Source organism: Amblyomma mixtum, chromosome 1 (genome assembly GCF_055824585.1).
Source record: "Amblyomma mixtum isolate Tamu chromosome 1, ASM5582458v1, whole genome shotgun sequence".
NCBI lineage: Eukaryota > Metazoa > Arthropoda > Arachnida > Ixodida > Ixodidae > Amblyomma > Amblyomma mixtum.
In genome coordinates this window covers 313,348,719-313,362,715 of record NC_143012.1, presented here as the reverse complement: position 1 = coordinate 313,362,715, position 13,997 = coordinate 313,348,719, and the positions used below count along the sequence as shown (strand labels likewise).

At 46.1% G+C, this 13,997-nt stretch overlaps 1 protein-coding gene across 1 annotated transcript; it reads left to right on the top strand.

Moving 5' to 3' along the window:
• The first annotated feature begins 5,028 nt into the window (after positions 1 to 5,028).
• LOC149372487 (iripin-1-like) lies at positions 5,029 to 12,358 on the top strand. Its single transcript, XM_089586479.1, has 3 exons — positions 5,029 to 5,196; positions 6,905 to 7,770; positions 11,263 to 12,358. Exons 2-3 carry the CDS (start codon positions 6,914 to 6,916, stop codon positions 11,582 to 11,584), a joined length of 1,179 nt encoding a protein of 392 aa, XP_089442605.1. The 5' UTR covers positions 5,029 to 5,196; positions 6,905 to 6,913; the 3' UTR covers positions 11,585 to 12,358.
• Positions 12,359 to 13,997: the final 1,639 nt, after the last annotated feature.

Here is a 13,997-nt window from a genome sequence, read left to right as displayed (position 1 = left end):
ACCCTAGACTTCAATCAACCAAATGATGAGGCAGGCTTTCGTAAAAGACATTCCACAATAGACCATATTCACGCTATCAATCAGGTCATACAGAAATGCGGAGAATATTACCAGCCTCTATATATAGCGTTCATTGATTACGAAAAAGCATTCGACTCAGTAGAAACCTCGGCAGACATGCAGGCATTGCAGAATCAGGGTGTAGAAGAGTGTTACGTGAAAATATTGGAAAATATTTATAACAATTGCACAGCTACCGTAGTTCTCCATAAATTCAGCAATAAAATTCCAATAAGGAAGGGTGTACGGCAGGGAACCACGATCTCGCCTATGCTATTCACTGCCTGTTTACAGGAGGTATTCCGAGGCCTGAAATGGGAGCAGTTGGGGTAAGAGTTAATGGAGAATGCCTAAGCAATCTGCGATTCGCTGATGACATTGTCTTGCTAAATCACTCATGATATGAACTGCAAAGCATGATCAATGAGTTAGACAGGCAGAGCAGAATGGTGGGGCTAAAAATTAACATGCAGAAAACCAAAGTAATATTCAACAGTCTAGCAAGAGAACAGCAGTTCGCAGTTGGTGGCGAGGTAATGGAAGTACCAAGAGAATGTGTCTATTTAGGGTAGGTAGTGACAGCTGATCCGGATCATGAAAGGGAAATAACTAGAAGAATAAGAATCGGGTGTAGTGCATATAGCACGTTTTCTCAGATCATGAATGGCAGTTTACCAATATCCCTCAAGAGAAAAGTATACAACGGCTGTATCTTACCGGTACTCACCTATGGGGCAGAAACGTGGAGGCTAACAAAGAGGGTTCAGCTTAAGTTAAGGACAACACAGCGAGCTATGGAAAGAAAAATGATAGGTGTAACGTTAAGAGATCGGAAGCGGGCGGAGTGGGTGAGAGAACAAACGCAGGTTGGTGACATCCTAGGTGAAATCAAGCGGAAGAAATGAGCTTGGGCAGGGCATGTAATGCGAAGTCAAGAAAACCGCTGGTCCTTAAAGGTAACGGGGTGGATTCCAAGCGAAGGCAAACGTAGCATGGGACGGCGGAAAGTTAGGTGGACGGATGAAATTAAGAAATCTGCGGGAATACGGTGGCCACAACTGGCGAAGGACAGGGTTAATTGGAAAGACATGGGAGAGGCCTTTGCCCTGCAGTGGGCGTAGTCAGGCTGACGATGATGATGATGATGATGATGATGATGATGATGATGATATGTTAATGAACCTTTGGACATCTTCATCCTTAATGGATTGCAGAGTCTACTGAAAACTCTCATGATGACCAGCATCGAGAATATGTTGTAGCAACAAAATCGCTTTAACCCCTCGCGCTGGCTCAGTGGTCACGGCGCTGAGCTGCTGTCTCGAAAGACGCGGGTTCAATCCCGGCCACGGCGGCTGAATTTCGATGGAGGCGATATTCTAAAGGCTCGTGTACTGTGCGATGTCAGTGCATGTTAAAGAACCCCAGGTGGTCGAAATTTCCGGAGCCCTTCACTACGGTGTCCCTCATAGCCTTAGTCGCTTTGGTACGTTAAACTCCAATAAATCATATCAAAATCGCTCTAGCCGAATTATTGTTAATACCAGGGAACTGCATGCCCAGACAGACATCAAACTGGAGTGTATTTACCTATCGGTGCCGTGCTCAGCCTCGCCTCCATTCTGGGCGTGACTTGTTGTGAACTGGATTTTATACTAATTCATGAACTCTTCGGCCATCGCCGCAGCTTCCCACAGCGCGTACTTAACAGCGCGGTGGTCTATCGCGCTGTTCTTTGGGTGCCATCACCTTCCTCTCCTTTCGACCATTTGTGCTGGTCCGGGAATTTCCACGAAGGCCGCTAGCAGAAAGTTTGGTTTCGAAGAAAGGAACGGCGCAGACCACCGCGACCACGATCTACAGAGCGTGCTGACGTCACCTCTTCTACGGAGGCCAGCGCTGGCCATGCGGGTCGTCACATACCAAAAACGGCTAAGGTAGCCGAACGCGCTGTTGTTCGCTAAGTGGCTGATAACGAAGGCTCCATGACCCGAGTGCGGCTACCACCATCTGTGAAGCGTTCTAGAATGCTCTACGCCTTTTCTTCAATGAACTTGATGCTTCTGCTCTCAAGGACGAGATAGACCGTGAATTTTTGTGTGCCTAGCCAAAGGGGTGCAGCTTTTGTATGGAGAAGCACCGAAGTTTGGGCCAGTTGGTATTGATCCATCTTGAAAATGTAGCAGCACGAAAAAACGAGGCTGCTACATTTTCAAGATTTGTATGAAGCAATGCGAATCTAAAAGGCCATTGCAGTGCAGTCGTTTTATCACTGTTACTCTGCAACAGGACGTTTTTGTAGCAGTCTGTTCTCGTTTATTAAACTTTTTTTTTCATATTGTAAACAATACTCGGGAATTCGTTGGCTTCTGCCACTGTCGTGCCTGCCATCATTACTTATAACTACATTCAGTGACTGATCCCTTTCTGAAACGCACAGAGAGTCTCAGTGATCATTGTCGCGGTCTCTCATGCAGCAACTCTCGGGATACGGAGGAGAGCCCTTGAAGCGCAAACTTTCGCACAGTGAGGGAGGGGTAATTAAGCCGCACTTTGCTTACAAACGAATTCCACAGAAAGGCTTGTCATCATCTGGGTAGTGGCAGTCATCCTTGGGGAATATCTTGGAAGCCCCTTGATAAGAGGAGAAAAGTGTTTTTGACGGTCAGGTATACTAGTCCGCGGTAATGTTGCCGTGCTGCAACGTTAGTTAATGATAACACACTAATTAGGAAAATATTAAATTACTATTGGCTTTAGAAAAAGGTTTCAATCCGAAAGTTTTACATAGATAGAGGTTGCAGAAGGTTCGATGTAGGTATATTTTCTTACTGGCCTGAAAAGAAAGCGCGCCATTGGCTTAGCAGTTGCTGGAGCACATCTTGCGACCACTGGAAACGCAAAGCGGATGAGTGGATTTTGTTCACGGAGAGTAATTCTTGAACCACTGAAGTACCGCTAATAGATGGTAGTTTTCGCACTCCTCGTGCTTTCTGTTTAAGCCGGTGCAAAAACCTATGTAAATTAATTCTTGTTGCAAACATTACATTCATTGATATTGTACAGCTTACTATGGAAACAAAAATGTTAAGTGCAACGTTAAGAGACAGGTAGATGACAAAATGAATCAGGGAATATAACGTGAGTTAATGCACCTCTCGCACCGCCCAGCCTCTCTCGAACACGATGTGAATGCTGTACACGCTATAGGTCGGCACTGTGGTGTTCTAGTTGTTTGATCATGCAATGTAATAAACCAAGTCTGATATGTCTCCTTTTTTCTTAATCACAAGCAGGTTAACGCGGTAACATTCGCGTTACAAAACACGTTACCGTACTGTTCTTTTTTTGTTCGGAAAAAAAATCTGCACGATATAAACTCCACTGCTTGCCTAAATGTATTGGTGGTCTATTTATAACCACCCGGCCATAGCAGTGGCTTTTTCCACATGCAATGAACTTAAAATGTGGGCAGCTGGAAGGAAGTTGGCTTGTTATCCTTTAATCGCTGCTCCCACTTCTCTCGGTGGCTAGTTCTTTTTATTTATTTATTTATTTATTTATTACAGATACCTGCAGCGCCCAAGGGCATTTGCAGGGGGGGGGGAACACAATAACGTCTGCTCATTTGGCCGAAAGATACACGTAATAACAGAAATATAATCATACAACTAATAGATGAGAAAAAACATGCACTGAAGGAAGACAACCACGCTCCAGAAATAAAATAACACTAATGAAATGAAAAAGACACGCGCAAGACAACTGCGCGCCACGTCACACATCAGATCAAAATGCGCGGAATTGACCTTCCGTGCAGCACTCAGTGACGCCGGCTGGTAGCCTGTTCCACTCATTGATCGTCCGTGGAAAGAACGAGGTTTTATAAACATCTGTGCGACACTTAATCTCTCGGATCTTCCACTGATGATCAACTCGTCTAGAAAAAAAATGAGGTTGAAGCAGATACCGGTCTTTGTCAATGCTCAGCTTTCCAAAATAGATGCGATGCATGATTTGTATTCTCAAATGTTTCATACCTTGTTTCCTACTTTGTAACTTTCTGCAGTTTCTAGGACGAAGTTCCGTTTACAGAGCGAAGTGATCCGGCCGTAATGCATTCGACGCGAAGCGTATTAAGAATTGTCGTTGGATTTTACGGATGTCTATATAAGACGTGCGATGCCAAGAAGTGCGAACACCTAAATTTTAGTATCACGCAGCTTGTACGCGCCAAAACAGGCAAATCACGTGACACCCTTATTGTGCCGGATATGAAAAACTCCACTAGAAATCTTCCTGAAGTGTTCTATCGCATACGCGCAACTACAGTGGAGAGTTCTTCATACAATTGTGTGACAATATCCTCTAGACAGGCTGAGTATTGTCCAGAATACAAGTGGGACACGATCATCCTCACTCGTTCTAAACCGTGTGTGTTATGTCTACCAGCGGCCAAAGTAAAGGAACAGGAAAATTTTAATTTCCCTCGTCTTTTAATATAAATTTTTTAAAGAGCACATGAGCTCAACACAGCAGGCGGACAGAATTATCTGAGGTAGGCATGGTCTGTAATGGTTGGCGGCGTTATTTCTCAAGCAACAAGCAAGACCTAAAAGCTTCTTTCGTGTGCCGGTTCCTTCGGTAGCCGCTTTGGCCGCACACCTCTCTATATCCCCCTTTTAAGAAATGTCATCCCTCCATTCGAGATCACCGCGCATTTAGCCTAACCTAACCTAAGCTCGAGCGCGATTCAAGCAGATACTGTGTGGCTGCTGACGTCGCTTCTCATCACTGAAGATGAGCAAACAAGATTACGCTGTTCAGCAAGGGCGACTTAAAAACAGGCCGTAGAGATAATGAGGGCCCTGCCTCTCAGCCGCCTTCTTAGGTTACCCCTGGGGCGAAGAGATAGAACGGGTCTGGGGCCGCCATATCATTTCCTCCCACATGCCTCCATGTGTGACCTATTACTAGCGTCTGTCAGGGACTATAAAGCTCGTCTAGTTTGCTCTTTGCAAGCACTACTCTGTAGGCTCAGCAAGGCGCGCTCCGCTCAGCACGACTGCCAGTCTGCAGGATCGTTGCGCCCACTGCCATCTCCTTCTGATACTCTGGAGAGCTGGACGTCTTCAGGTGCGTACTCTCTAAATGACAGCATTTTACGTTAAATTCGCTATTTAAAAAACACTAGGATTCTTCGCACTACTTGCGAATTTACGGCATGGAATTTACGGCACTCATTTACGGCATGTGTACGTGTCACTATAGCATTCACTCACAACACACCTTGCTGCACTATACAATCGAATCCGGCTATATCTAACTCAAATGTATTCCCAGAATAGTTCGATATATCCATAGTTCGGTATATAAAAGGCGGCAATAGATAAACTCATCTGCAACCGAGCAGGAAGAGTGCAGTGCAACCATGCAAGCAACGCGCTTCTTAGAGCCCAGTGCAACCCGCTAGCATGCTGGCAACGCATCTCTCGCTAGTCGCCGCTAGGCCTGGACTGCTTAGCATCGAAGCAGCAGCGGTCTGTGCTTTAGAATTAACCGCTGACTATCTGAAGACGGCTGATCCTACTACCAGCACACTATAAATGGTTTAATCTGATTAAAATATAGGTCCAAATGTCTTCCGCAACGCGTCCGCCGGAAAAGTGAACGCCGCCGCTATGCTTTACTTATGTTGGGTTCATCGCGTGACAGAAATGTGGCGTAGAAAATGAGTGCAAGAAAGTGCGGGCCATCCTCAACCACATCCCGAGTTCAAATTGTCACGTGGTTCCTCAGTGCTAGCGCTGCCAATAAATGCTCAAGGCTGGGCTCCCAACCTGTCTCCGCCCGCGAAAAGGGATCGAAGAGCGACATTAGGAGAAACGCCACTTCTGTTCGGTACATCGAACGAACGCCGAAATTCGAGTTCCATAAACTCCGCGTCTTTCCAATAACTTTATGAAGAATTTTCAAGGGGATAATCTGTGTCGCTGGACATTGCAAATAATTAGAAATATCCGTGTTAGATATATCAGGACGAAACTGCAATGAGATTTAATGTAAGCGCCGACGGATGGCGGAATACGTTGTACGTCCTTTAGTCGATTGTTTCTGTCTGCCTTGCTCGGCGCTGTCACTGGGCCTCGGCACCTTCGCACTTAAATTCCAAGTTCTTTTTTTAAGGAATAAAGCAGCTACCTGCTCCAGACGAGGTCAACCGAGTTCCCCGCTTGAACAGTGGTTCAGATAACTGACTGTCACTGGTTAAAAAGAAAATAAGGTAGAGGTACGGTTTGTGTAGTTCTACTTCGGAAAGCTCCATATCTGCTATAAAAGACGTCTCACTATCGATTAAGCCACAGTGATGGGTTACTATGGAAAAGGGTTTGCAGAGGTGTTCTAGTACGAATACTCTGTACCACTTTATTGGTTCTTAAATACGAGCTGCAGTTGCCACCAGTAAATAACGGGTTGAAATTTAAAGCTGCTGTAACGTAAGAAAGGTTCGTGACTGCCTTGCACATTGACTTTCTCCCCACATAACAGGCAACAAATTCCGACGAACACAACATATCCAGCCGACTATTACTCACGAAGGATCTCGTTCTTTATGGGAAATGACAAATTGAGCAGAACTGGCCGCTGTGAAAACTGCTAAACATATTCATCATTAGCCTCTGCTCATCTAGAGTGAAAAATTAGGAACGAAAAATTGAGCTTGTATACAAAGTGCGTATTCTACGCCGGTCTTTCCACTACGTAATTGCAATTGATGGCCACGCTAGACCATAAAACTGCCACTTATCCTGTGTGCAAACGATGATTTCCATTTTCCCTGCAGGAAACAACCATGAAGTCCGCCATCTGCCTCGCATGGCTCTTGGTCTTCTGCGCCGCCCAAGAGGAGCACAAGGTGACCGATGCCAACAACCAGTTCGGCTTTCGGCTCCTTCAGAAGATACCGATCTCGTCCGATGCGAATCTCTTCTTCTCGCCGTATAGTGTGTCGACAGCAATGGCCATGGCATACGTTGGCGCCAGAGGCGAGACGCTGCAGGATCTGCACGAGACTCTGGGTTACACGTCTGCGGGCCTCACGTCCGACCATGTTCCCAGCGCCCATGCACAGCACACACATCTTCTGCGCGCACCTTCGAACTCTACCATCCGGGTCGCCAACGCAGCGATCATTAAAAATGGATACTCCGTGCAGAGAGAGTTTCTAGACTCGCTGAGGGAGTCATTTGATGCCGAAGTTACCTGGGCTGCCTTGAGTGATCAACAGTCCTTGAATACGATAAACGACTGGGTAAAGAACAAGACGGAGGGGAAAATTGAGAAATTGCTCAACGCACCTCTCTCGCCAGACGCGAGGATGGTCCTCCTCAACGCTATCTACTTTAAAGGCTTCTGGAACGCGCCTTTCCAGGTGTCAGCAACGTCGAAGGCACCGTTCTTCAATGCAGGAGCAAACCAGGTAGAGGTGGACATGATGAGTGCAAGCCTCCGCGCGGATTACTATCACGACAACGAGACGAACACGGATGTCCTTGATCTTCCATATGCCGGGCTCGACTACAGCATGACCATTTTGCTACCCCACGAGAGAACAGGTGCAGACGCACTCAGGCAGAGCCTTACGTGGCCGGTCTTCCAGCGCATCGTGTCCAAGCTGGCTAAAAGGAACATTGAGGTTAAGCTGCCCAAGTAAGTAGTATTTCTGTTCCAGCACGAAGTTCTGAGTATTTTCTTCTCAGTGCCGGAATTTTAACAGCGAACGATTTGTGAAACGCAAAGCTAAATGAAGGTTTATTGTTGCACGTAATGAAGATTTGTACATTATGTTTGGAGCGATTGCCTCATGGCCAGTATTCGATTTAAAACACACAAGGTGCTAGTGCAGCCGCTCAAGGAAACATTCAAGCCTGCGTTTGAACCACTACCTAATTTATGAGGAGCAACCTGCTCATTCCTTCGTTATCCTACGGCAGCACGCGACCTTAGAAATATGGCTTGACTGTGCTGCAGGGACCGTCCGTCCTAGCATCTACTGCTGCAGTTTACCCAACAGACAGAATCTTCCACACTCCGGAAAACCAGAATAAAGATCAGAAGGTGCGGAAAAACATTATGAGACTTACCCACCGTCGAGATAATAAGTTTAAGCATGAAATGAATCACAGGAAAGGTGCATTGCATTCTAGAAAAGCTCGTAGAAGTTAGAAGCCCCACGGATATTGGCCAAGTCCTTCGGCTGCTCGACGTGCGTCCTCTTTCGTCCGCTTGTATTCTTCCACACTGGGCAGAGAGCGTAGTCTCTCTGGCTTCTTTCGCGGGTTGATGAGCCGCCGCCATCAGCCGCTTCTCTTCCAGCTGAGCAGCGGACTAGGTGTCTCTGGCCGCTTTTGGTATGTCCCGTACCGATGCATTCAGCCACTAGCAATTTCGTACACGACAGCACCTTCAGCGTCTCACGCTTCTCTCCCTGCTTAATGCGTCATAGCACTCGCCTGTTCTTCTCGAACTTTAGCAACACATTAGGCAGCACGCGAGCCGCCTTCACACCTCCGTGTGTGGCTACGAAAGCTCAGCAGTACTGCCGCTGAGCTTCTGGAAGCGGACAATTAAATTATCAAAGAAGACGATGGCGGCAAAATCACATAACGCGAGCATCTACGGACTAGAACACGAAGCCCGAGTGGCTGCTGTGGTGGCCTAGTGCCCTGAAGCATCACAAAAAGAGCTGCGCTATTTCTGCCGGTGCAGGTTCGGAACTCGCTCAGGATGACAAAGCCTTTTACTTCCGGATACCACACGAACGAAAAATTTCGGGATGTTCCCGATAGCTACATTATACAATGTTTGTCATCATGTTAGGCCTCAAGTTCGCCGCAGTGTCCGGACCATGTTCGTCATGTTCGTATCACCGCATTCAAGCAACACACAATGGAAACTAGAGCCATTTCATGGTTGACAACTATTCTGATGAAACCGGTTTTGCTCTCAGAGGATTTTGTACTATCGCCAGTAAAGTTATGCGAAACACGCTGGGGTTTTCCGTGTTATTGTAGAGCACCCTAAAGCTACAGCAGGAAAATGACGAGCAGGATTTAAGTGTAGTCTGCCAAATAAGCGTATATATCTACCGACAGAGCGAACTTCTACTGTAATATCAGGTTTGAAGAAGCAAAATATTTAACCCATTTTGTTGCCCGATTAATTTGTTTCTTTAGTCCACCTCTGTGTGTGAAACGAGCGTTTGATTCGAGAATACTTTGTAAGACACATTACAAAGCGGGTATCCGACTCGCCTACTGCCCCTCAACTCACTCTGCTAATGTTAAATTTCACGTTCCTATAGAGCTTTCGTGCATTTCGGAATTTTGTTGACAGTCTCTTCCGCTCTGCGCGTAAGTCCAGCATATAAGCCGTGTTTTGCTGCTTTACGCCGAAGTGCGCTCAAACGTACAACACACATCGATGCGAGCACACATCCAAAAGATTTATTGGCGTTTCCGATTGTTTGCTCCAGTAGCCAAGTTAATATTTTAAAAATGACACAGAATTTATGCAAGTGAATCTGTCGAATAGCAGGTTTGAACATAAGTATTGCCTTTATGAGGCAATATGTTGCACCGCAGATACAGGCTGCGCCATCGTGAAAAACCGATGACACGGCACATATGGCTTCGAGCTCCGTAGCTCCCGAACTTCCATGTAGTCGTCTTCTCTGAAATTTAAGGCTGCGAACCTAAATGTGATCAACCAAATCCACAAAACATTCTCTGCTTCTGTAAACTGTTAAAAGAGCAGAAGTTGCCTCGGGTGACGAAATGTCTGAAACCACGCGCTTCCTGCCAGCACGCAGAGAAGAAAGCGTCTCCTAGCCGCACCATCGCACCACCTCCTCCTATTTCGAAACAGCATGGCGTCCCTGATAGAAGGACGTTAAATAAAGCTGAATTCAATCTGCAGTTAACCGCCGGCCAAGCACGCCCGCGGTCTACAAAGCCAATCGATGCGTTCGTGTGTGCCGGCTGGGCAAAGGGCCTAAATTGAGAGCAGAAGCATAGTAGGCACGAGACAGGGGCAGCGCTGAAAGTGAAACTGATGTACGCGGTCGGCAGTCAATCAATGGCAGCGACGTGAGAAGTTTGAATACTAGTCACATGATATGACCTGCTGACCGAGCCTGTCATCTAACATCCGTCGGCTGCTCAATTGGCTCTCCACCCTCTATGCATCAGCATTGCGCAGGAAGCAGACACTACGTTCTACGACCACGTGCTATATGCTAGCTACGTTAGCGTATCCGTAAAAGCTTGCACAAGATCGGAGACGAGGATGCAAAGCTACCACCAGTTTTGTGAAATGCTTCGATTACGATTAGAAATATCGCATCCCTAAAGTCTTGTCGGAAGCAATGGCATCGTTGAGGTGCACATGAGCGCACTGGACAGCTTGGAAAGCGCCGCGATAAGGTCTGATTACATCTAAAACGAACTTTTTGTACAACGGACGGACAAAAAAATAAACGACACTATTGCTTGACTTTCTACATTTGGCTGTTATATGCGAAGTCCACCCACTAGGAGCTTCAGAAGCGAAGAAAAATAAATATCAATCCACTTGACCGTCTGGTTCTTTATCAGGAGCCTCAATTAATACGAAGCATACAATAAGTAGTCTACAGCCATGCAGCTTATTCGTAACTGCAGCGTGAGCGTACCCGTATTGATTTCCTTTCAGTGTTTGACATTCCACGAACGAATTTCTCATATTGAATGTTTGTATCATTGTAATATAGATTTCTTTTTTCAAGAGCAATATCTCTGCACAATAACGTAGTTTGCACGATTTCAGACATTTCCAGATTACTCTTTGCAGAGCAGAATGCATAACTGCATAATGACAACTTAGAAGTAGGACAGTATTGTAGAGTAGTTTTATCGCAGACGCATGGTGCAACTTGCGTACACGTGCAATGCCAACTGCGTCCTTAAAAAAAAGAAAACTTTTATTTCTGCAATGAGCTGAAACTCCGCAAGCCAGGCCATGAGGCCAATTTTCGGCGAGTTAACCGTACGTGTCATGAGCAACGCAGTACGGGAGTTTTTCATTAAGTACAGAGGAGAGGAATCATTGCAACTCTCAACCTGAGCAGTCTGGTACTAATCTTCCATTTCTTTCTCCCCCCAGGTTCAAGTTGGAAGGAACATACCATCTGAAAGGACCACTGTCAGAGCTCGGAGCGTCGAAGGCTTTTGGCGAGAGTCAGGCCGACTTTTCGGGAATCACCGGTAGCCCCGACCTGTTCATCGCCGACGTCGTGCACAAGGCCGTGGTCGAGGTGAACGAAGAAGGCAGCGAAGCAGCTGGCGCCACGGCCGTCATCTTCTACACAAGAGGCGGTTTCTCGAACAGACTTCTACCGTTTGTGGTGGACCACCCGTTCCTGTTCTTCATCCGTAACCGCCACACGGGAGACGTGCTCTTTGCGGGTCAAGTGAACCATCTTTAGATCGGCGGGAAACACAACCCTTGTTCTTCTGCTCTGGTATGAAATGGACCTAGACGAGGGCCGGAAGCCGAAGCTGAAACGTGCTTCAACCTGACCAAATTATCCTGACCTTTACCATCACTACAACTGCTAAGTCGTTTAGCAGCACCTCCACTAAAGAATGCTTTTCATTAATACAATGGTTGCAAATCACACCACCGAAACAGTCTAATAACTACTTTAATAACTTAAAGTTTACCAACCAATATAGCCGCGAATTTATCGAAAAGGAAACTATTCAATATGTCGCGTGAGCTTGTTAGCCATCAATGAATCGCTTTCTTGCTCTCTCTTGAATCATACAGGACGAAATAGGACAATAGAAGACTCCATAAAAACTCTGTACTTCTGTTTTTCAGATGCATTCTGCTAATCTCAAGCTGTCTACGACCCAGCTTATCTATCTCCTAACCCTTCGAAGCGCCCTAGGTTTTGTCACGGACTACAAATTATTTCCGTTACACCTGTCCCTCCTATCGGGTTGAAAGTATTAAACATTTCATTATCCCTTAGTGCCCAAACTGTCCACAGAAATGTGCAGACATAGAGCACTGCCTTACACAGTGCCACGCAGCCTTCCAGTCCCCCGCCTATCCTTTCCCCCCACCCCCACCGTGGCCCATCTGGCTCGCCTCCCTGGATCTGAAGCTGCTACGTGCCCTCATCGCCTTGGCCCAGGACCTATTGAACGCCTAATAGAAAGGATGTTCTAATAAAAGTGTCACACCACCACCACCACCACCCTCTTGGTGTTACGAAGTATTCTGAAGACAATGACCGCCAGAAAGTGAAAGCTGTATGCCGCAGCTTACTGGGACACAAAGGGCCGCTGGATCGATAAAACGTTTTGCCCTTGGTGAATATCGAGTTTTTGCTTTTGTAGCTTTGTTGATCTGCATTTACATAGCTATGTAGCTGTAGCCGAAATTCCGAAGACTCGGACCACAGAATCAACTTCGACGAAACCTGCCTCCTCGGAACTCAAAACAAATTACCAAAAAAGGCTCTTATTCGAATCCTGGCACGTTCAAACGGCCCCGACCAATATTAACTGCACAAAGGGGAACCTGCCCGCAGTATATATATGCACATAGACTTCGCTCTGCAGCTCAAAGAAGAAAAGTCGCCATTCACCGCCTCCGCACAGTCCGACAACCAAAGACAACAGCTGCTGCCCCCAGTCACCCCCTAAAGGACAAGCCGAACGGGCTTCAAAACATTAGACTTTAAATTAAAAACGTTTTTGGTTGGAGACGTGCAAGAGTCTATTATAAATGTTGATGTTTGTTCGACATCAGATGACGCATTTTTTGATGAGTAAATTTGGCTCAAAAAGGAAACATTGCTTTTCCTGCCAATCTCCATGACCATCGGCTCGAAATGAATGGCGGTGTGCCTTAGCCTCAGTTATCAAAAGCCTAAAAGTCGATCTTAAAGACATCGCAGCTTGCTCGCGTACACAGGCGGCGATGGCGAAATACGTAGTTACAGATTCCCAGGAGGCTCGTAGAAACTATATGCGTGGCAGAATCACGTCGCTAACCTGCAAAATTCTGAGTCAATGTAGGACTTCAGCTGCACTGAAGGAACTAATCTGGGTACCTGGTCACCAGGGAGTTGAAGGAAACGAGAGCGCACACGCTTCGGCCTGAGCTTTCCTTCCCCGGAATCCTTCTGCGTAATATCTTACTGATTCAGGCTCCTCCTCTCCGTTTCATTTCATTTATTGGTCTTTTTTTGGCCAGTACAGAGACTGCAAACAAGGGAGAGCAAGCTAAAGTCGCCTAGTAGCGCCTGACAGAGGCCTGCCCTCCCCATGTAAAAAAAAAAAAAGTGGCACTTGGCAATGGTACAAAGTTTCCATAAGTAACAGAAACTAGAAAAGCAGCGGATATATTGACAACGAAACAGAGATCAGGCATGCATAGAGCTAAGCACAACTAAACTAAGATCAAAACATAACAAAGACAAAAACTGATTAGGTAAAAACACACCACAACTAGCTATAACAAAAATATTCATGAACAGTTTTCCTAAATCTGACCTCGGACATATTTTGTAGTGACAATTCTGTTAAATATGGATAGGTGTTTAATGTATGAGGAATTATGTGAGTTAGTTTTTGGAACCTATAGTTTGTACGGGATTTTGATGCATGGTATTGAGGGTGCCTAAGACTGTATGCTGTTTGGGCAATTAAATATGTGCTCTCGAAACAACATATTCAGAGATATTACAGCATTTGCGCCTTGAAAGGCAGACACTCCCGAGTTCCGCTAAGGATCTTAGTAAATCTGAAGAATGTCACCTTCGAAAGCTACAAACTATGTCGTTTAATAATGCAGCTACGCTTGACGCCATTGAGCCCGAGTCC